The sequence below is a fragment of the Camellia sinensis genome, chromosome 6 (assembly GCF_055761805.1).
Source record: "Camellia sinensis isolate YWXY chromosome 6, ASM5576180v1, whole genome shotgun sequence".
NCBI classification, from domain to species: Eukaryota; Viridiplantae; Streptophyta; class Magnoliopsida; order Ericales; family Theaceae; genus Camellia; species Camellia sinensis.
In genome coordinates, this window is record NC_138966.1 from 142,930,056 (window position 1) to 142,953,587 (window position 23,532).

Genomic DNA, 23,532 nt, shown 5'->3' on the forward strand with positions numbered 1-23,532 from the left:
TTCATTTCTTAGGTCATTAGATTATTCATAATAAAAATTAAATTAATCTAATAATCAAAACACATAATTTTAATGTCTCTGTCCAAAAAAATAAAAACGATAAGCATGATCATAGCCTTGTTTGGATTGTTACCGAACATAACATAACCCGACCCAACATTATTGTTGCCTTGTTTGGATTCACGGCGGGTAAGAGGGGTATTGTCTCTATTCGACCTCTCTCTCTCTCTCTCTCACTCTTACACTCTACCAAACGATCCTTAAGCAGGTATGCCTCTCGCTCCTCCATTCTGTGTGTAAATCAATTTACTCAATTCTGTTTTTATTTGTTTTATGCAACTCATTATTTAATCAAATTGAAGTTTTATTGTTGTCGAGTTGGTTATTTTCTGTTTTCTGAATAATTTTTATTTTATTTTTTTTCAGTTTTTGTTGTTCGTAAATACTGTTGGATAATATGTATATGTATATAAGTAGGTAAAATTTTTGAAGGTTTCAGTAGCAATAATATGTAGGTTTCAGAATTTTGTGTTTCAAATTCATGCATTTTTATGTTTCATCCAAACAGCTGATTTTTTTTTCCCACATATTTGATAGTAGGTAATTCAAACAAACAAACCTAAGAATTAAATCCAGTCACAAATTCAAATCAAGGTTTCTAAATGCAGGGTGAAAGTTTATAAACAGATTTAATTATTTGAAGAAGTGATGGTTAGAGATAAAACGAAAATGATTTTGTATAAAAAAAAACAAGGTTTCCTTTAACCCTTTTCCTGCTGGCACAGATTGTTTCTGAGAACTCTCAGCATGTCTGGTGAAGAGGAAGAAAATGCTGCTGAACTGAAAATTGGAGATGGTAATTGCTTTTATCTCTTTTGCAGCAATATTTAGTGTGTGTGTGTGGCTTGAACTTTTAAATAAGAAATTTTCATTTATATTTCTTGTTGACTTGTATATCAAGCCTGAGAAATGGTCAGGTTGTGAAATGATCTTCTCACTCAATTTGAATTTTCGACTTGAGTTAAATTGGACCTATGAAGATACCTTATGACTAAACTCTTTTTGGTGTTTCATCAAATTTTTTTAGATTAGAATTTTATTCTTTATTTCCCTGTTTGTGATGGCCAAGTCTCAAAAAGTTCGGGAATTTTTTTAACTCTTAGATTCATAACGAGAATGCTACTGAACCTATATTCATATGTACAACAACTGTAACAAGCGCTGCTTAACAACAACAACAACAACAACAATTAAGTAAACATTTGTAAATCGGATAGAAATAGAAACTGAAGTTTATTCTTGTTATGTATTTGGTGAACATGTGGCAGTATAATTGAGACAATTATAAATTTTGGTGTTTATTGACAATTGTGTTTGTTCAGAGGTGGGCATCATTGGTGGTATATTCTTGTTTCTAACTTGATTTATCTTGAGCTGCCACTATAACTTTTTTCTTTTTCTTTTTTTCTTTTTTTTTTTGTCTCTCAGATTTTTTGAAGGCCAAGTGTTTAATGAATTGTGAAGTTTCCTTAATTCTTGAACATAAATATGAGCAGCTTCAGCAGATGGCTGATGATCCAATGAACCAAGTTTCTCAGTGAGTACAAGTTTGCATCCTTTCATCTCACGCGTTTTCATTTTTCCGTAATTGCAATTTATGGATTATTTGCTGATGTGCAAGCGCTAAATATATATTTCTATGTAACCTCAAGGTTACCTCTTTGGTATGAATCACTGTGAAGTCACCAATGTACATTGTGTGTCAGTTTAATGGTGCCAACTGATCGCGCACCATCTCATTAGTTATGGGCTTAATAGAAGTTTCTGTAACTTCATGCGTCAATACTATACGCTGAGTGCTTCCTTGGACTTGGGTGGCTAGTTTTCTAGATTTAGCATAGTTAAATGCAGGATTGAGGAATTATTAGATTCCTATATTTAGCATAATTGAATGGAGGTTTTTATAAATTATTAAAAAAACTGCAAATTGGCTTCTTGCTTAATTGAATAATATTCACCTCTTTCCTGAATAATCATTGAAGTTTTACCTTACTAATGAACATGCTCATGTGACATGTTCTGTTCTGCCTCTATAATTTTTTTATTTGATTATCTTCTCTTTTTCTTTTTCTAATCCAAATGTAATTGAGTTCTATTTATCTTTCTTTTCCAGAGTATTTGAAAAGTCACTGCAGTATGTCAAGCGCTTTAGCCGCTACAGGAATCCAGATTCTGTCAGACAAGCTCGAGAGTATCCTTTAATTGAATGAAAATATTGCAACTTTATTTCTGTTTTGTGTCAATATTTTTTGCATCTCACTGTAGCAGTTTGATCTTAACCGATAGTTAGAATTCTTAGTAGATACCAATTGGCTGAATTTGAGGTACAGTACCTAATAATCAGCTGAGATGCATATCTTTATTTATTTATTTATTTTTGAACTTACAAGAGGAACCTATACATGTTACACTCTACGGCCATGTTTGTTTGGGCGGACTGGATTAGCATTCCCATGACTAATAGTCCTAAGATTACGAATTCGTTGGATTATATATCCTATCTTAACTAATAATCAAGTTTAAAATAATTATTCCCTACTTCAATTGTTTAACCAAACATTGGATTAATAATTTTATTGGACTATTAGTCCAATCCCAAGCTCATGTCCACTCAAACAAACATGGCCTACTTGTATGATGCAGCTTTGTGTGCTTGGAAATCTTTGCCCTGAAACTGTGGAAGAAGCTATTGCCATGGTCCCATCTATCAAGGTAGTTTTATTCAGTGACACTTGTACCATTAGCCAAAACTGTACACTTATGCATGATTCCTATGCTCGGGCATCATTACAAGCCAGAAATCTTGCAGTTTTAAATTAGGGGCCTTTGGCACTGTGACCAACCCAAGTGTGATTGTTAATGCACATCAGTGTTTTGTTTCATGTTTTGTTTGGTCTTGATAAATATTCTATTGACATCTGACAGAGCTTCTTTGTTTTGCAGAGTAGAGGCCGTGCTCTTGAAGATGAGGCGATTGAGAAAATGTTGAACGACCTATCTCTAATAAAGAAATTTGAATAGTGCCCTATGTATTTCTGCTGAAGCTATGTTGTGAAGATACTCTGGTGTTTGACAATGATAGTATAGTCCCAAGTTGCAACATACTGAATTGTGAACTAGGCATTTTATGCAGATGCCCTGGCTGAAAAAGCTAAAAATGTGCTCTTGATTAGGAGTCGAGGCTGCATCTTTTGCGTGAGTAGTATGTTTAACAAAGCCTATTGATAATGCTAGTCCTAAATCTGTTGCTCGTTGCTTGTTCAGAAAATGGCTTTAATTTATAGGTTCTGCATGGTTAGATTGCATGGTTGGATTACAAATTACACACACACGCACGTATATATATTTGTGTGATGATGAATCCTTGGTTCTTTCACCGTTGTGTATTGAATAGCTCATCAAATTAATGTACTTGTATCAGCACCATGATCTTGACATGAGCACATTTGTGGGGCTGACAATGAAATATTTGCAATAGTTCACATCTGTGTTGGAGGGGGAACCAAAACCCTAGATATTGTATGGTCAATTTTGGAACGTAACAAACTCAAAATTGTGTCACATGCGTATCTTTTGAAGTCAAAATTGAGTCAAAATCCTAGAGTACTATCATGTATTGAGTTGGCTATGTTCCAAAATAGGTGGAACTTCACTTTATGCAACACATTGAGTTGGACACATGCATGTATTTTACAATTTTTATGCTTTTCTTATTTTTAGGTTTGGCCTGGCCCAGTGATTGTCTACCCCCAACAAAATACACAAAAATTCTTAGGAAAAAAAAGAAAAGAAAAAAAAGAACTTGAAGATCATGTCTACATCTCTAGTCATACTTATCGTTCATTCAAAAACAAGGGTTTCAAAAGGTTGAAACCCATCAAAGGCGGGCGTGAATCGCAACACTTGCTTGCGACGACCATCCTCGTTCTTTTTCGTATCAGTGACAGTAGAATGCTGGACTTGCTCTGGCTTTGCCTCGGCCATACCTTTGTTATTCATCTTCTTGGCAGGGACAAGAGGCAGAGGCAAACCAAACTCATCCCCAAAGTAGTCAGCACATATGGTTTCAACTGATGATCCAAAAGCAGCCATTCTCACAAAGTATCTGAGAGGGAACTCACTCACAACTCAACCCTAAACAAAGATTTGAGAGACAGCAAAAGAAAAGTTAATGAAAACTTGAGAAGAAAAAAATAGTGGTTGATATGGAGAGGTTGAAGGAGTAGTGGATGTTATATAGAGAGTGTGAATGTGTGTATTCAATAGTACTTTGAATTAAAGAAGAGAAAGGATTCCCTGAACCTAACATGTTCAGGATTGGGAAAACATGGTAGACTTGTTTTTTCTTTTTCTTTTTTTTGTCTTCAAGAGTTCATTTTAGGAAAAAATTCTTGGTTGTCTGCAGAAGTAGGAAATTTCTTGGAAGCACCAAGGAGCAATTATGTTTCCTATTTTTTGTTTTATTTTATTTATTGTGTTTTCTTTTTCAGTAGTTATATGCAGAACCTTTCTGCATTTGAAGGTGGCAGGTGTGGCCTTCTGGTCTAGGCCTACATCCGATTTTTGTCCCACACCTTTGGATTCATATCAATTAATTTAAAATTTTGTAAAAATTATTTGAAATTTTCATTTAAGATTAAAATTAATTTTAACCTTATCTCCACCTAATCACCACCTCCAGTTGCCACCCCTGCCCCCAACCGACACCCCGCCTCTCCCCACAGAAATTACTAGATTGATACCTGTGCAAAAGTAAATTACATTATGCACCCTAAAATTTGTCCAACTTTTTACTTTGATTCTTAGGGATTGTTTGTTTTCAGAATTAGATTGGGTGAGATTGTTAATGTGAGAATTGTTAATGAGGAGATTGTCAATGAAAGAACTAAAAAAATTATATTTATTTGTGATATATTTTAGTTAGGGGATTAACTATATAAACTATCATAAATATCTTTTAGTGTTTTTGATATATTTTAATTTTAAAAATTTTACTTTATACATATTTTTTTTACTATATTATTTTAATATATATATATATATATAGTGATATAATATCAACAAACAAAAAAAATACACAAACACACACCATGAGCAAAATAATCTTCTTTTTTCAAGTTAATCCTTTTACTAGTTTTTGAAACCTAATTTTTGAAAACCTTTGCTAATCTCTTCATCCAAGGCCATGCCTATTTCTCCACTTTAGGAACAAATATTATTTTAACGCTTCCAACTCATTAATAATCCAATCTCAAACTCCAATCTCTCAAAATAAATCTCAAACTCCAATCTCTGAAAATAAATAGGGGCTTAAATTTTAAAATTTCCAGTATGCTCCTCCGGCATGGTATTGAACAAAATAAATAAATTTTGAATTGTCTATTCTTTTAAACAATCATATACTGCCACACGAAATTATAAGTTGGACGAAAACCTTGTATAATTGGTCACTTTTTTCCGCATTCATTTTTTTCCTAAAATTTTCTAACAAAGAAAATAGATACTACCCATATTAGTTGTAAACAATTTTTCTCAACAATAATGATGGAAAAGAGACCTTTACAATTGTTTTAGATCTTAATCATTGATAATGTAAACTCAGTACATACATAAATAAGTTTCATACATAAATCAATGATTGAGATCCAAAAAAGATTATGAAGACCCCAAAAAAGGAAGTCCAAGCATTTTTCTTTTCCTAAAACATTCCATGGTGAATGGAGTGTTTGGTTTGATATAATCACTATGATTGAAAATATCAAAACTAGCAACTCAAGTTGAGATCCATCACAAACAAGCAATGATCATTTCAATTTTGTGCTGAACTTCACATGGTAAGTAACCACACATATTATTGACAAATATTAATAAACACACATTATACTAACAAACAGAGCTGTTCTAAATCCAACGGTTTATTTCACTGCAAGTTCTAACAAACAGCTCAAGATTAAGCCACGTGTCCCACCAACAATAGCCGCTATCCAGCTAAACTGAGATAAATAGAACTCGCAACACCGAGCGCGTACACCCCAATCACGGTCCCAACCAAGTCCTTCCCGGACCGAGTCACGACTCCGACCCCAGCAATCCCAGCGATTCCGATTGGGACTCGCTGGAGAACCGCCTTTCCGGCGTTCGAAACGACGGCGTTTGTGAAAACCTCCGTCGCAAAGGCCTTAAACTCGATTGGACCGAGGCTGGGCTGTTCTTCGTTTTCGTTGCTGGACCGGCGAGTCACAACTAGTTCGTACGCGTTGTCGACTTGGGAGCGAGTCGGAGGGTTCGGGACCCATTTCTTGACGAGAGGGTGGGGGTGGGAGGTGGAGAGGAGGGAGTGGTGGAGGCGATCGGTGGCGGAGCAGAGCTGGTAGGGTTTAACGCCTGGGAAGGCGTGTTGGGCTAGGTTTAGGCATTCTTCGAAGACTGAGTCACAGGCTGAGTTGAAATCCGGCGATGAGTCGAAGCTTCGAGAGACTCGTTTTGACGCCGATAACCCCATCACGTCTCTCGATCGATCGATCGAGAAATCTAGAGAGGGTCAACGACGATGATGATAAGGTTTACATTTTGCGTAACAGATGAGGGGTAAAATTGGAATTTTATGGAGATTAGACCCTGTTTGGTTTTGCTTAATTTCAGCTTTAACTTAGGAGTGTGCACAAATCGGTTTAGTGAGGGCCAAATCTCTTTTCTTTTCTTTTTTCTTTCTTTCTTTTTTTTTTCTCTTTTTTTTTTTTTTTATTTGTTCTAGATTAAATAAATAAAGGGCAAATTACAAACACCCCCTCGAGGTTTGGTAAAAATACAAATTTCCTCCTGAGGTTTGAGAAATTACAAATTGCCCCCTGAGGATCAAATTTTTACAACAAATTAAGAAAAATTAAGGGGAATCTGTATGAAAATAAAAATCTCAGAGGGTAATTTGTTATGGAAATATAAACCTCAGGGGGTGGGATGTAATTTCTCAAATTTCAGGAAAAAATCTGTATTTTCACCAAATCTTGAGGGGTATTTGTAATTTGCCCATAAATAAAAGGTATATTTGCTAAAATAGTCCATATGAATGGTTATTTTTTTAGTTTGGTCCCCAAAATAAAATAGTCTGGTGGTGCAAAAGCTTAACATCTTCTAACAAGATTAACCTTTCTTCTCAATCTCAAGTTAGAAAAAATAGTAAACTTGCATCTAACAAAATTTAAATATAAATAAGTCTTTTTGACTATTTGAAAATCAAATTGTTTTTTAATTAATATTTAACTGTCAAAAGGGTTTAGATTTCGCTCAAGTCATCAAACACACTCAGGCCATCCTTGTTGGGTTGATTGAATAAGGTTGAAAAAATATTAATTTACACACAATCTTAATTTTTTTTACAATTTCAAACAAAAAATATATATTATTTTTTTCAAACCTGACACAAAATCATAAATCAAAAACCAAATTTGGCTCATTTAAAAATTGACTATCTTATTTAAATTTTTTAATTTCGTATAAAAAGACGTATAGAAAAATAAAAAAAATAATACGATAATCTATAATAATTTTTTTATTATTTTAACCTATTGACAAGCGAAGAGGAACACTCGTCTGCAAGTGAACACTCGTCTCCACCAGGCTGAGAAAAATGGAGTTCCTTGTGATTTTGTTCACTGTGCAACAAGTGAAATGAAAACAAATTACAATTGCAAGGGGACTGCACAAAATTCATGGTACGGTTGTCAAACATATATACAATAATCACAACCAAAAAAAATGAACTTTTTGAACAAACTCCATCATTACTCAAAATGAGAGACTGTATTACAATGAAAGGTTTGCATTTCTTTGGTCAACGGTAGAAAACACTTAGAACTCACTAAACATACAAACATTACAAGCCATAATACAAATGAGAACAATTGGGTGGTTCGCTCAAAGGGTACACGATGAGAAACAAACTTTGATTTAATTGTTTTAAAAAAAGAAAATGAAAGAAAAGAGGTTAAAAGAACAAAAAAATATGAACTTTTAAGGGCAGAATAATAAAGAAGAATACTATTCCTCTTTCAACTAGCTAAGTGGCTGGGGGAGCTGTTGAACATGGTGTGCCACATATATGCCCTAGAAAGCACCATCTCCAGCTCTAGATGGGTCCAATTCTGAGTCGGAAGGTGTTGCAGGAACATCACCATCTCTTGGAAATCAAGCTTCTGTAGCTTATCTGACCACTGAAAAATAAACATAGATCATGTATATTAATCATCTTGAATTACAAGGGGCAAGAAGTATTTTAGCTGTTGTCGTATCAGTATCAAATTTTAGACAAATAACATTTGATAATGTTGGGAGAAATATTAATCCAAAAGAGAAAAAGTATCAACTTTTAGACAAATAATTATTCACCAACAAACAAGGAAAAGAAGAAAAAAAAAAAAAGGAAAAAAGGAAGAAATTTCCGTAGATATCCATGTGAAAATATTCAACCAAAAATATGAGCTGATTAAATGAGAATCTATCTTACCGTTAAAAGAAAACTGGCAAATATGTACACAAGAAAATCTGGCAATGCATCACCTTCAGCGAGGTATGTGTCCCACAAGCGGGTAACAAGATTGAAAGGAATCTAGGAGAACATGCAAACTCATTAGCTAGCTTTTCTTTTAACACAAATTATGTCAGTTGGACATCATCCATAATCAATGGCAACCTTGAGACCAAAGGATTGGCCTACTTTGTTCAAGGAAAAAAAAAAAAAAAAAGTAATAATAATAAATAATTAAAAAATACAATTAAAGAAACAAGAACTATAAGGTCAAAACAAACCTCGCGTATTAGAAGACAATTGAACCACCGGAAAGCAAACTGAAGGAATTCAAGCCCTTGCTCCTCCATGTGTCTCGAAACAGGTTCTGAAAAATTAAAAAGAATGGAATCATGAGTAGGGCATGCTATTTCACAAGCACAACGGACTTTAATTGGACAAAGATAAACAAGAAATTTATCAAAAGTGGATCCTGAAAAAAATTCCCAAGGTTTTTCCTAAATGATGACATTTTTAACACACTCTACACATCGAAAAAATTAGAAGAGAGAGAGTATTAATAAAATAGTTGTTGGCATCTTTGCACTAAATGTTCCATCCAAATACCAAGACTGATCACAATAGCTACATAAATGCAAGCCACACAACCAAGTTTAAGGTACCATTTCAGTATAATCATTACATTATATAAACACATTCAACCTTTTTCCCTCTAATATTTTGTACTCCTAGTGCACAGTACTAATAACAGAAACAATAGCAGAGTATCAGCTAATTCACTATTTCTCCACACCATCACACAGTTTTCTGAAAACAACAGAAAAACAAGCAAAAGAACTTGCGGTTGACAGCAAATGCAGTTTGAAGTTATTGTCAATGTAAATTGTAAATAATAAATCACCACTCCACCTACCACCTCCACTACCACCCACTCCACCTACCACCTCCACTTCACTCCACCTACCACCTACACCTACTACCACATTTTCTTCTATATATATGATCATTGTAAACATAACAATATACAACAATCTTGTAATCAATCTTGTAATACATCAATCAATAATACAAGAGTTTTAACATGGTATCAGAGCAAGGTTAAGAACCTAATATTTTCGTTCCACCGGCGGGCGGCAATCTCGTCTTGGCTGCCCGCCGGACAAACCCACAGCAGCCAATTAAGCCGCCATCACCATTACCCCTTCCCACCACCAAAATACAGAAGGCAACCAAAGTAACAAACAAGGCAAACAACAATCATACCGGCAGAAAAAGACTGAACTTCTCAAACCATCACTACTGAAGATCATAGCTTCTTGTTTTCTCCGAGTTAGAGAATCTCTTCACTTCCCAATGTTCTGCTGGTAATCAAGAAACCAACTGCGAATTGCACAGTAAATTGATAACCAAAGATCATTTCACCTTTCTTGATCTCAAACGCTGCATCGTGGCTGTGCACCACCATATCTACCTTGGCCTTACCGTACTGGAACGGTACCGGCGGTTCAATCCCCTCAGCGCCCCTGTGCCCAGATTCGCCTACCACGTCGGCGCCGTCGGCTTAGGATCCGACGGTCGGATCTTCGTCAGCGTCAACCTTGAGTTCCCTGATCTTCGTCAGCGCTCCTTCGTCTTCTCTCTCCGCCTTCCCGTCGCCGACTCGATGCTGTCGACCCCACAGAGTTTGGTGTGTGTTTTTCGTTCTGGACAAAGTTTGGTGTGTGTTTTTCGTTCTGAAAAAACGTGTGCACAGTAGCGAGGTGTGCATATGAGATGCTTAATCCTCTCTCTCTCTCTCTTCTTTTTAATTAAGTGCTTCACACACCACCCCCCACATGGGTTGGTTTCACTTTTCCTCATCACTATATTCCCACACTCTTCCACTTTCTTTTCTTTCTTTTTTTTATATATCACCCACGAGCCTGCACCACCCACACCCCCACTCTCTTTTTTATTTCAACATATACAACCCATTTTTTTTTATTTGTTTTCTTCTTTTTATCATCCTCCTGATCATGTTCCCCCTTTCTCTCTCTCATTTTTTCACTTTCCAATTCCCCGAAGAAATCATGTTGTTCCCAATTTTCTTTATTTTATATATCTATATATATATATCTATTTTTATATTTAAAAAAAATAAAATAAAATAAAATAAAATTAAATAAAAAAAATTAAATAAAAAAACAAAAAAAAACAATTTGCACAACAAACCATCTTTTATTCCTCTCAGGGATCCACCCCGATCACCATTTTACACAAAAAAAAAAAAAAAAAAAAAACACACACACACAAACCACAACAAAACACCCACACCCACAGCGGGATTTTTTCTTCTCTACTCTACTGCAGGTCTCTTCTTCTTGCCTCCGTCCTGGCCGGCCCTTGACGGTGTTGCCTCAGTGCTTCCTTGTCCACCGAGCACGTTCACTCCCCCATACTCCTCCACTGCAGCATATGGCGGCCCTCCAAAACGGAACATCACGGTGGCCTTCCGTTTCAGCTCCTTATTTTCTGCCTTTAGCACGCTTATCTCTGCTCGCGCATCCTTATACATGCGTTGGAGCAGAGCCAGCTGGGAGTTTAAATGCTGCACCTCATTTGCCCTACTTTGCAGCCGGTTCGACAAGTTTGTCACCGCAGTCATGGTTTCCACACATGACTTCAATGTATACTGATTGGCTTCCACATCCGACTGCACTGCCATTCTTTGCTCCACAGACCGCATCGAAAAGTTCAACGGAGCAAACCCTGGGGCGCCTGGTTGAGGTTCAGGTGCCACCGCACCCGTTATCTCTCTTGTTGACTCGTTGAGGTCAGGAAAGAGAGTCAGCAGACCACGGGACGACGAAGCCATTTTCTCTCGCAACAGAGTGTTACAGACTCTCTCTCTCAGCACAACAGTGTTACAGCCTCTCTCTCTCAGCACAACGCAGAGTTTTACAGAGGCTTTCGCAGGTTTTTTGCTTCTGCCTCGGCCTCAGGCTCTGTCTTGGTTAAATAGCCGAGGCAGCCACGCGCATCGCGCGCCTCTTGACGCCGACAACCTGGCACGCCTTTTCATGGCACGCCTTTTCATGACTCGGGCACGCCTTTTCATGACACCCCTTTTGAGGGCACGACTTTTGAGGGCTCGATTTATCAATCCCTTTGTTTCAACCTCAAATAGGTTTCTATCTTCACACCTATTTGAGTTTGAGGGGGGGTTATACACAGTATCATGTATAAGTCGCTCATGGCGCACTCCCTAAGTCGCCTCCTCGGTGCACCACCACAGCTTCTACAACGGTCCGACATGACCCCGTAAACTGTCTTCTACACTGGTCCGACATGACCCCGTAAACTGTCCTGCTACATCGGTCCGACATGACCCCGTAAACTGTCTTCTACATCGGTCCGACATGACCCCATAAACTGTCTTCTACATCGGTCTGACACGACCACACAGTGTTTGCTACAACGGTCCGACATGACCCCATAAACTGTCCCGACCACACAGTGTTTGCTACAACGGTCCGACATGACCCCATAAACTGTCCCGACATTGATTCCGGTCAGCTGCTACATTGGTCCGACATGACCCCGTAAACTGTCTTCTACAACGGTCCGACATGACCCCGTAAACTGTCTTGCTACAACGGTCCGACATGACCCCATAAACTGTCTTCTACATCGGTCTGACACGACCACACAGTGTCTGCTACAACGGTCCGACATGACCCCGTAAACTGTCTGCTACAACGGTCCGACATGACCCCGTAAACTGTCTTCTACAACGGTCCGACATGACCCCGTAAACTGTCCTGCTACAATGGTCCGACATGACCCCGTAAACTGTCTTCTACAACGGTCTGACACGACCACACAGTGTCTGCTACAACGGTCCAACATGACCCCGTAAACTGTCTGCTACAACGGTCCGACACGACCATACCATGTCTTCTACAACGGTCTGACACAACCATACAGTGTCTCCTATCCCATTTATTTTATTTGTCAGCTTATTTTTCTGTTTTGTTACTCTCTCCAAACTCAAGTTGGCTAGTACCTATCCTCCTTGAGTTTGAGGGGGGCTGTTAATGTAAATTGTAAATAATAAATCACCACTCCACCTACCACCTCCACTACCACCCACTCCACCTACCACCTCTACTTCACTCCACCTACCACCTACACCTACTACCACATTTTCTTCTATATATATGATCATTGTAAACATAACAATATACAACAATCTTGTAATCAATCTTGTAATACATCAATCAATAATACAAGAGTTTTAACAGTTATGATCAAGAAGTTCAGCTCATATGAGAGGCAAGCAATAAGAAATTATGCCATAAGCGGACATACCGTCAATCCGCCTAACCAATTCCTTCAGCTTAAACACAAGCCTCTGGATTCCCGGTTGAGCAAACGTGTAATGGTCCTGCATGCCATCAAGCAACTTGGACAGGCACCAATAGCAATCAGCTTCGATGTTAGAGATTTTCTCCAGAGGTAAATCTAAGATCGACCAATTATCCACACTCCCTTCTAAGTATTCCGATAAGAAAACTACCAAAAAAGGTGTAGCAAGATCATTTATTCCCTGAACATATCCACTTGCCGGATGTCGAATGGCCCTGGGGAATGAAAGAAAAGAAAAATGGAAAAAAAAAAATAATTAAGAAACAATAGCTGAGATGTAAAAACTAGTAAACTTGAATGAGGATATCTTTCCGACAACCCCCTATATCTTAAACAGACTTTTTTACAGTAAATAGTCACAAATAATCATGATGAAAAAAGTGAAATAACAAATATTGGCAACACGAACAATTCATGGGTACTTTAGGATTCACATCTCCATTTTTTTATCAGCAGATAATTTTTTTCTGAATCGAATTAAGTTAGCTTCATGTTGATACACAATGTTAACATTCTCATTTTTGTCCCAAAGAGAAGTTTGTACACCACTCAAGTGCATGGGCGACACTCCCTTGGCATCTTTCCTATGAACCTACTTACCAAAAAGTAATTTTAGTGCCCCTACCCATGGTCCCAAATATACATACTCTAAGTGATAGCCCTCAAAAATTTCTTTAACAAGAAGCATCCAGATCAAGGGTTCACCCTGTTCTGTATCTTATAAATCTACATGAACAAGGAAAAATGAGAGCATTCAATATCTTTGCATATGGTGTCCCAGCCATCTGAACCAGGGAAAGTCATTCATAATTGACAGTATCATGATCCCCACACAGTTCAAAGCATGAGCTACTGTAGTAACTCCGAAGCTTCTATATTTGCGCACCTCTCTTGTTCTGGTATACACCATTTGTGCCAATTGGATATCAACTGTCAAACAAAAATCAAGTGTTCAGATATCAACAACTACTGAACAAAAACCAATTGTTTGGATATCAAGTACCGAACTGAGTTTCATTCGGTAGTTGATATCCAAATAATGATTATTTTTTTATAGTTGATATCGAACAGCAAAATGGTGTAACTGAGAAGTTTTTTGGTGTGCAAATAGAAGCTCCTCGTAACTCCTAGTCAAGCTAAAAGAGAAAAATTGATAAATAAAGAAAAATTAAATGAAAACCAACTTCCTTATCAGCTAAGTTCAGATTCAATTTAGTTTCTACTAGAAGATTGAGAAATAGAATATGCAATCTCATGCCTAAGGTAGCAAAGTGCCACGATCGAAAGACTTGGGATTTATCCAATCCACAGCCACTCCAGAATCACGGTCTAGGTTACACTGATGGATTCCCGTAAAAGAGGCTTCCCAAAGGCCTCCAACGAGGTAGGGTTTCTGCTTTTATGGCAAACCCAATATCCACAGGCTTAGAGAAAGATGGGATAGCATTGCCCAAGTTATCTACATGAATGCTTGTTATTCCTAGTTGACCTCAGTTTCCTAGGGCACAACAATCAATATTAAATTTGATTCTCCTTTTTGAAGGAACGGCACAAGGCAGAGCCACTTTTTGTCCCAATTTGGTTCAGTGTATCTTCAAAAAGCCAGGTGACATTATTTAATTTCTTCCATATGCACACACAGTGTATCATACAGATAATCATAACTTTTAGGAAGAAAAAAAAAAAAAAGCGGAGAAAGTGAGGGATATTTATTTAACCATGTATAGAGTATGCGCTCCAAGGATTTCTGAACCTCTGCTTGCTGAAAGAAGGAGACATCAGGTACAGTTCTAGGACAATCAACAGCAATCTAAGAACAAAGAAGGTAAATCATGTATGTGGTTAGAAAATGCTATAGACTGAGGAAGCTAGACAAATGATAATTGGAAGGGTTTTTAGATAGTATCCTCAATACCTGGCGAAGCATGGTTACCTCCTCATCTGTACGCTCAGTATCTGGAACGTCATAATACTGAGCAACACAATCAAGATACTCAACGCGCTTTCTTCTCAAAACTCCCTCCCTCCTATCTGAATTAGGGGGTGCATATCCCTGTCAGTCAGTCCATTTTTAAAAATTTCAAATACGCAACATTCAATAAATTCTGGTTAACAAGATATTGCATGAAGTATGCCCATTACAGTCTCAAAAAAGTAATTAGATGGAATAAAATACTTCTGAAACAACTAGAAAAATAATTAGCCCTAAAATTAATTATATCGAATGCATTCATACTCCTTAAAGAACCACCACACAGTTACAAAACCCAGGGTGAATGACACAATGCACATGAGGAAAAAATCCAATAATATAGAATTTGGAAAGCAACAACACATTCTTTCGCCTGTAATCTTGGTGAAAAAGACCATATGTACAAAGAAGCAAACAAGCTCTTGAGCCCAGACAGAGTTCGTCTACTTCATCATTATTTGGTGGATTTGATTTGGAACCCATCTTTCTACTTCCTCTTAGTTTGTTTCTCTCCTTTAAGTGTCAACTGAAGCATGTGCTTTTTATGAATACTATGAATTTCATTAACCTTTTTTTATTTTTGCTTGGTCTTGTGCAGATCAGCTCAAATTAATGACATATCAGATGTCATATGCCTACGATCTGGCACCTCCAAGGCTCCATCTATAATAAGACTGCCTCTGGTCAAGAAAAATTTAGAATAAAACACCACAACCTAACTGCTCTTTCCCTACTGTACCAACACTGAATTGAATTGCATCCAATGCAAGAGAAATCATATGCTATACTATTACTTCTTTTTTTTTTTTTTGGATCAGGAACAAAAGGTAATTTTATTAAGAAGGGGAAAAAAGAGTACAAAGGAGGACAAGAAGTCCTCAAAGACGCAAAAAACTGAAAACTAAAAAGGCTGCGATTTGGACACTGCTTTCCAATCACTAGAAATAAAAAAAATAAAAAAAGCGGAATTCCCTTAAATGGGGGAGCAACTGAAGCCCAAAAAGATGCAAGAAATCTAATTTTTTTCCCACATTGACAAGACATCCGAACTTTTATCCTCAAAGATCCTTGCATTCCATTCCAACCATATGACCCAAAAAGAACGAACATTGCACAAAGCCCCAACACCTTCGCTTTCTTGTTAAGGCCTAAGAAGTGGAAATCAATGGATGGCTACCGTATTTTTCTTTTGTAGTTCTAGGGCATCAGCGTAGTTGTCAAATCGTGAACCAAAATGATCTTGTACCGAATAACAAATCAAATTGAATCGTCAATCGTAAAGATTCTGTCACTTTTTCTAAGTTACTTAGAAAAATATATCTACACATTTGAATGTTAAATATATCTTATAAATATAAAATATTTAGAATAAAAGCAATGAAAATAATGTTTTGAATGATAATTATGTAGTCTAATAGGTAAGAAGTCAATACAGGTTCCCGTGTAAGATCACCCTCATACCTTTTCCTTTTTTTAGATATTGCTTATCAATCATTCTTAATAAATAAAGTAAACAGAGACAAACTCTCAATTTCTAAGTAATAATTACTTAACACCAATGTTGATATTTCATTAGCATACATCCTTATTTTCTACTTGAATATTACCTCACCTATGTAATATTGAAGTATATTTAAGTATATTTATTTAAATAAAATAGCAATAAACAATTTATATTGTAAGTTTCTTTAACCTTAAACATCTTTGGAAGATACACTATAATTTCTTTTAATAAAAAAAAAAAAATGAGAAGGGTTAAAAACATATTAGGTCTAACTCAATCTGATTTGATCCTATTAAAAACTCCCTGATGTCCAAAATAACAACAAATCATGTATATATGTTGGTTATTTTTGTACTGAACACTATTAGAAGTTGTATTATGCCATTTTAACTAAAAAAATAGAGAAAAAAAGGAATCAAAATATGTCAGTCATAATAGTTTCAAGAATTGCTTGAATCGTAAAAAGTGAATCAAATCGTGAATCGATAGTAGCTCGTGCAATTCACCAAAGATTCACTTCAAAATAGATTTACCTATAAATTCGTATCGATTTTGCAAAAAATGCGAATGCGAATCGAATCGTGAATCGAATCACAAATCATAAGATTCTGATAACACAGAGCATCAATATTATTCATGACTAAGTGATTACAACTTAGCATGATAATAGTTCCACACCAGCTAATAAATCAAATCTAGGCTAAGAAGCACGGACACTTCTAAAAAGATGGCGTATCTGTGTCAAATATCGACACTCGTCAAACACTTCTAAGATATTTCGGACATGCAACACTCATCTAAACATGTTTTATTATTTTTTTAAAAATTTATACATCTGGACACGTTTCAAACACTTGGGCCACACACGTGTTACACACTACTTTAGAAATTAGTGTTATGCTGCATTTTTTTTTATTATTATCATTGACACATAATAAATACATAAAAATATATATTTTGCTCATGTTTCCCATGTATCATGTCATGTCCTACAATTTTTTAAATTTTTTGTGTTGGCGTATCCATGTCGTATCTATGCCCGTGACAATGCTTCTTAGAATCTAGATCATTCCACCTTTTCACTTGGGTTGACTACGAGTCTGCAATTCTCAAAGAAACAAGAACTTTATTTTCAATACCTAGTAAAGGGATATGCCAGAAATCCACAGAATGTTCCAACTCCATGGCTCAACTCTATGGTCTGATGGAGAGGATTATACAGTACTTTTCATAGGAAGCCAAGTTTAACGAGCTTAAAATCAAAAAGAAGCAGAACATGTGCTAACTTTTTTCAGTGGACAATATCATCAATACCATCCATTCTCAAGCCTGATTATTCTACTCTGATAACAAAGAACATTACAAAAAGAGAGAACAAGGATTAAACACATTCCCAACTAGAATAAAACCAATAGAAAAAGGGAAGAAACAAAAAGAAAAAGGAATGTACTACATCACCATTAGGCAAAACCACAGGGATAAGTAATGCAATTCTAAATGGATAAGGGTAAAAGCCACTTAGCTCAAACTTGGATTGTTATTACTGGTCCATTTTATAAAGGACCCAAGAAATAAAAACTAGGAACCACCACATACAAAATAATCATGGCGCAGATGCCAAGGCAAAAGCTGGATATTGATTTGTCCTTGTGCAGAATATGTCCCAACACAAATATCATATCAGAGCTAGTCTCCCTGCCTATGAACTAACGTGCATCTTTGCCTGCAATTTATGAAGTAGCCATTTCACCAAATAAAGCTAAACTCCCTCCTCAGGCAATAAAAAAGAAGAAAGAAAAAATGTAAGGAAAGATGACGCTACAGCCTCATGGTACATAAGCACTCTGCTCATGCCACTCTCCTGTATTCCACTAAGAAGGCATTCTTTACCAACCGAATAAGCAATAACTTATTTAATACTGCAATCTCAACATTGAGATGACCCCTCAAACATGACAAGTGAATGTTAAGAAACATTTTTTATGCAGGGACAAATACTTCTAGTCAACATGATTTGTAAAATTAGTAGCTGATATTTAAAAGTCAAGCTTACCAAAAGAAGCCTCCACACAGTCGGACGCAGATACGACGGGACACCGCTCCAAGCTAACTCACGCATTTTGTCTGCAAGAAAAGACATCATTGAAAAGCCAATTTTAGTTAATGATTCCAGCTCATAAAAACAAATACGTATATATCAAATTGCAGGAACTTTATCCAACGCCTCACCTGAGAGGTACATGGCTATTTTTAAAAACAGGGATTAAAGTGCTCTGGAGCTAAACCACAAGAGGGTAAAATGGATTTTGATCTAAAGTCTTTCCAAAAATCATATGAAGTTCCTTCCATTCTCTTTGTATTTTTCTATTAATCTTCTTAGTAAATATATCAGTTTTATAATCGATGTACCAAGCATAAATCCACATTGATTTTCTTACACTTGTTGTAACTCTTAGGTAGTGCTCCATCACTGTATCACTTATCAACTTAATGGCTTTGTAATTGTTGCAATTTTGGATATCTCTTTCTTTTCTTTCTTATCAGTTCCTTTATATATATATATATATATATACACATATGTACTAAAATACTTTTTATCCACTCATCATGCAGTTTTGTAGTCAATAGAATCTGGTTAAATAATTTTGTTAACCAAGAAACCTCCTCCTCACCTAAGCATTTCTAAGCCTCAATATGCCTGCCATGGACTGATACATTCAACAGAATGACATCTTTATTCTAAATTATCATACTTCCCCATAAGATAAGAAACCAAAATGCAAAGAGAAAAAGTACAAAGAAAATATTAGTATATACCTAAGATGACAGTTGGGCCAGACAATGCTTTTGTGAACTTCGTAAGCCTTGCAGAATCGGTAGCTCTAGCACCCATTGTAGACTTCTGAGACTCTTTGGAAGTACTCTCAGTGTTTATGGTTAATGATCTTGACTTGGTTGAACTAGAATTTGTTTTACTATTACTTTGGATTTCATCCTACATTGACGAACAAATAAATGTCTTAGCAATGATTGAATTAGTAATGTTTAACTATTAATTTTGGTATAACTATAGATGGGAAAAAGTATAGGGCTGTTATCAATATTACCTCAACAGAGTCGTCTAGCTGTTCACTTGTTCCAGCATCTTTGTCTGAGAAACTCCTGTCGATATCTGGAGAGCGTAAACCCGAGTCACTTATTGGGTCTGACCTACGTGTTATCAATACCTTCCCAGGAAAACTGCGACCTTTAAGCAGCCTAAATAGTGATGAAAGAACGAATCAGATATGAAGAAAAATGTGAATATAGACCAGTTAATATAAATTATTCCGCATGGTGAGTATCAGATGTTATGCTTCCATACCATCATAAACTGATAAAATTCCAAACTTTGAGAACTAATGAAAAGTTGAACAACAATGCAACAAAAGAAACAAGGAGTCAAATTGTTAAAAGTCGAGAAAATTTAGTACAATCGCTCCCTTCAATATAAACCGATGAAGATGCAAAACATCAAAATATATGAAATTTGGGTTTCAATGCAACAAAAGCAACAAGCAGTCAAATTATTTGGCAATCTACTACAGTAAATCTATTCAACACAAGAGCATCATGCATAAAACCACTTCATCAAATTCTTGAAAGTGAAAGTGATAATACTTACCACCAATATTAAAGGATGGGAACAACATGCACACACCTTTCGTTTGACACGCATGCAAACTTATTTTTTGGTATCATGCAATATGTGTGATGCAAATGATATTCAGAGAAATAAGAAAATACACCAACAGTATCATCTCATCCAAATTGTATAGATTAGATCCTTGAAATGGGTTTATTGATTAGGTCAAAACCTCAAATTCAACGGGATCACAATTCGATAATAAGTCCACCCATAAACCAACTAAACGAGATCGATTAATAATCCCCTTAGCAAGAGATCAATTTTATAATGCATACCACTTAAGTCTACCAACATTCACCTGAAGAAAAATACTCAGTCAAGATTTCTGTTAAATCAACTAAATAAATCATCCTATTCAATCATCCAAATCAGGTAAAAAGCAACACACCCACTTGGGTTCCCATTATGCAAAAGAAACAGCTTGATAAGCATAAAAACCCAACACACTAACCTAAAAAGTTACAAATCTAAATACCAAAACACCCAAATCGCCCCTTCCAGTACCCAAATCTAGTGCAAGGAGTGATAGAATTCTTGGTTTTATGATCAGAAATCATCAATTTTGAACACACAAATAATAAAAAGTACAATTTGACATTGATTACAATCAAAAAAACAACAAATTCAACGAGACCCAGGTAGATTATCTCACTATTTTCCTATAATTTTCCAAGATCGGAAATTTTCTCCCAAATGTATTCAAATACGGTGAAAATTAGAAGCATTAATTGAGAAATGAGAGTTAATAGCAATTGAAATTTCTGGGTTCTGGGTTTGTCCTTGGGATCTACGCGAATTGGTAAAGAATTGGGAAATAACAAAAGATACCCTTGAACATTTCGAAGAGTTTGGTTGAATCTGGAATCGACGCCTGTGAGAGTAGAATTAGACTCCTTTCGATCGTCTTCTCTGTGGCTGCTATTGCTATTGCTGTTGTTGGTACTATTGCTCATCATGGTTTCTGGGCAACAACGACCATAGTTCCCGTGTGGTCTGTCCCGTGGCCCTTATTCCAACCCAAGCAAAGACAAGTCTGTGGCACCTGTAGTAAAAATCTTTACGCCCCAATTAATGCATTAACGAATAATATGAAACTTTATAATTTATATAATGAGTAAAATTTATAATTTTAAAATTATAATATTATATTAATATATTAATTAATTTAGTAATTGGCGTATGTATGTAACACCATTTATTAGGTTTGTTTTCAGTTTTTTAAAAAATTTTACTTTTTTATTTTCTATATTTTTATTTTTATTGAAATTTTTTAATATTTTAAGTAATTTTTTAAATTTTTAGACACACATGACGACATAAATACACTTAGAAAGTTTAATTTTCGTGAAAAAAATCTTTAAAAAATTCACTAAATATCAAAAATACAAAAAAAAAAAACAAAATTTAGTATATTTTTCATATTTTTTGTGTATTTATTAATTTTTTAAAATATTTTTCATACATATTTTACTTTTTAGATATATCTAAATAAGGTGCATATAAAAAGTAAAAAAAAAATTTAAAATTTTAAAAATATTTATTAAAAACAAAAAATAAATAAATAAAAAACTCAATTTTTAAAAAATTGAAATCAAACATACTGATTAGTGAAGTAAATAAATAAATTTAATAAATAAAAACGGGTTAGTTAATTACACTTTGTCCTTTCCGATTTAAGTTGAAATTGCAAATTACCCCTTTTACTTTGTTTTTAATTTGAAGAGGCTTATTTTTAAAAAATTTCACATAATCCACTGTGATTGGGGTAAAGTGCAAATTCCGACTTTGAGAGATTTTATTTGTACACCACAATTCTTCTTATTTCAAACTAATTTTTTAAAATTTTAATTATTATTTTGTTTCTCGAACAAATTATCATTTAAGACAATAAATTAGTGGTAATCCGTGCTATGTATAAGACTTTATAAATCAAAAATATATATATTATAATTACCTTAAAAAATTAATATTTTATCTTGCAGTAAATATAAAATTTATAAGTTATGTTTATAACTTTTTAAATTATTAGTTTTAAAAAAAAATTAAATATATATAAATATATTTAGTGTAATTTTGATAATTTGTATTTAAAAAAAGCCAAACATGATTAAATGAGATTAACTGAGTTATGACATAACTCTTCTTGTTATGAAAATATACAAAATTAAAAGTTATAATTAAAACAAATATATAATTTTATTATTAAATATGAAGTGAAGTGATATTTAACAATAATTAATATGATATTTCTATTATTAATCCCATAATTTAATTTACATTTCTTTTAATTTCAATTTCATAACTAAAAATACAATACGAATATAATACACACAACAATTTCTAGTGTTTATGAATAAAAAGGTTTTAAAATATTTTCAAACTTTTGTATAAATTTTTTTTTATCTAATTTGATTTTACATTTGAATAAAAATTTTGATTTGATATGAATTATTTTAACTTTTTCATTAAATTTTTATCAATTTTTAAAAGAACTTTCATTCTTATCCCAATTTTTTTCTTTTCACCAATTTTGATGATAAAAATATTAATTTTCAGCGTTTCATTTTTAAAAACTTTTATCAAATTATAATTTGATAAAAAAATATATTAAAGGTTGAAGATTCTCTTAATTAGAATTATAGTAAAATAATATCTTCAAATAGTCAAAGTTTGAGTATGTAGTTTGTGACACTCCGAACGTCTAGTCAAGTCCATATAAATATTTATATTTATATATAATTATGGTTGCACGTAATTATGGTTGCACATGATGATAGATGAATAAATGTATAAATCTAAAATGGCATTGGGTTATTAATTAGGGATTATTATTTGAGGCTAAATATAAAATTTATAATACAAATTAAATTAAAAAAAAAAGAAAAAAAAAGGGAAATAAATAATAATATAAATAATATAAATAATAATAATGGGTATGGTAATAAAATAAATAAGTAATTTTCTGTTGGTATGTGCTAATATGTAATTTAATTAAAAATTAATTTACTTATATAATTATATTAAAATATTGGGTCAAATGTAATTATCTTAATTGTTATCTTAATTAATTCTTAAGATAGGTATGAATCTCGGGTGAATCAGAAACAATCTGGGAAGGGATTCGAATCGGCCACGTGTCGGCTAATCGGTGGACTCATCTCACTATAAATAGTGAGAAGTTGCTCAATCTGTGGAAGAGAGAAACAGAAAAGAAGAAAGGAAAAGAAAGAAAGAAGAAAGAAAGAAAAGAGAGTGGGAGAGGTACGTAAATAAGTTGGGTTAGTGGAGTAAGGCTAAGGGTCACTATTAAGGTGAGTTATATTATACCTTGAGTCTCTAAAATGTATTTTATGTATGTTTTGACTTATCAAAATTTA

General features: G+C 34.6%; 3 protein-coding genes across 6 annotated transcripts; 1 reads left to right on the plus strand and 2 right to left on the minus strand.

The window, feature by feature from the left end:
• Positions 1 to 44: 44 nt before the first annotated feature.
• LOC114281379 (DNA-directed RNA polymerase II subunit 4) lies at positions 45 to 3,328 on the plus strand. 3 transcript variants are annotated; one of them, XM_028223824.2, is made up of 7 exons: positions 130 to 268; positions 786 to 856; positions 1,489 to 1,597; positions 2,174 to 2,251; positions 2,351 to 2,384; positions 2,704 to 2,772; positions 3,004 to 3,328. In XM_028223824.2, the coding sequence occupies exons 2-7, from the start codon at positions 808 to 810 to the stop codon at positions 3,079 to 3,081; spliced, it is 417 nt and encodes a 138-aa protein (XP_028079625.2). In that variant the 5' UTR covers positions 130 to 268; positions 786 to 807; the 3' UTR covers positions 3,082 to 3,328. The 3 variants fall into 3 exon arrangements, with proteins under 3 accessions (XP_028079627.2, XP_028079625.2, XP_028079626.2); XM_028223825.2 differs by having other exon boundaries at positions 179 to 292; XM_028223826.2 differs by lacking the exon at positions 786 to 856 and having other exon boundaries at positions 45 to 268.
• Positions 3,329 to 5,843: 2,515 nt separating this feature from the next.
• On the minus strand, positions 5,844 to 6,742 carry LOC114281364 (uncharacterized). The gene has a single exon (XM_028223810.2). It carries the CDS (start codon positions 6,560 to 6,562, stop codon positions 6,041 to 6,043), a length of 522 nt encoding a protein of 173 aa, XP_028079611.2. The 5' UTR covers positions 6,563 to 6,742; the 3' UTR covers positions 5,844 to 6,040.
• Positions 6,743 to 7,821: 1,079 nt separating this feature from the next.
• On the minus strand, positions 7,822 to 21,236 carry LOC114281378 (Ypt/Rab-GAP domain of gyp1p superfamily protein). Of its 2 annotated transcripts, none has more exons than XM_082874960.1 (10): positions 20,984 to 21,236; positions 19,575 to 19,725; positions 19,285 to 19,462; positions 18,521 to 18,591; positions 14,907 to 15,044; positions 14,710 to 14,801; positions 12,935 to 13,206; positions 8,866 to 8,951; positions 8,564 to 8,665; positions 7,822 to 8,270 (listed from the first exon to the last, which is right to left on the minus strand). In XM_082874960.1, exons 1-10 carry the CDS (start codon positions 21,109 to 21,111, stop codon positions 8,109 to 8,111), a joined length of 1,380 nt encoding a protein of 459 aa, XP_082731086.1. In that variant the 5' UTR covers positions 21,112 to 21,236; the 3' UTR covers positions 7,822 to 8,108. The 2 variants fall into 2 exon arrangements, with proteins under 2 accessions (XP_082731086.1, XP_082731087.1); XM_082874961.1 differs by having other exon boundaries at positions 14,925 to 15,044; positions 20,984 to 21,215.
• Between the last annotated feature and the right edge of the window lie 2,296 nt (positions 21,237 to 23,532).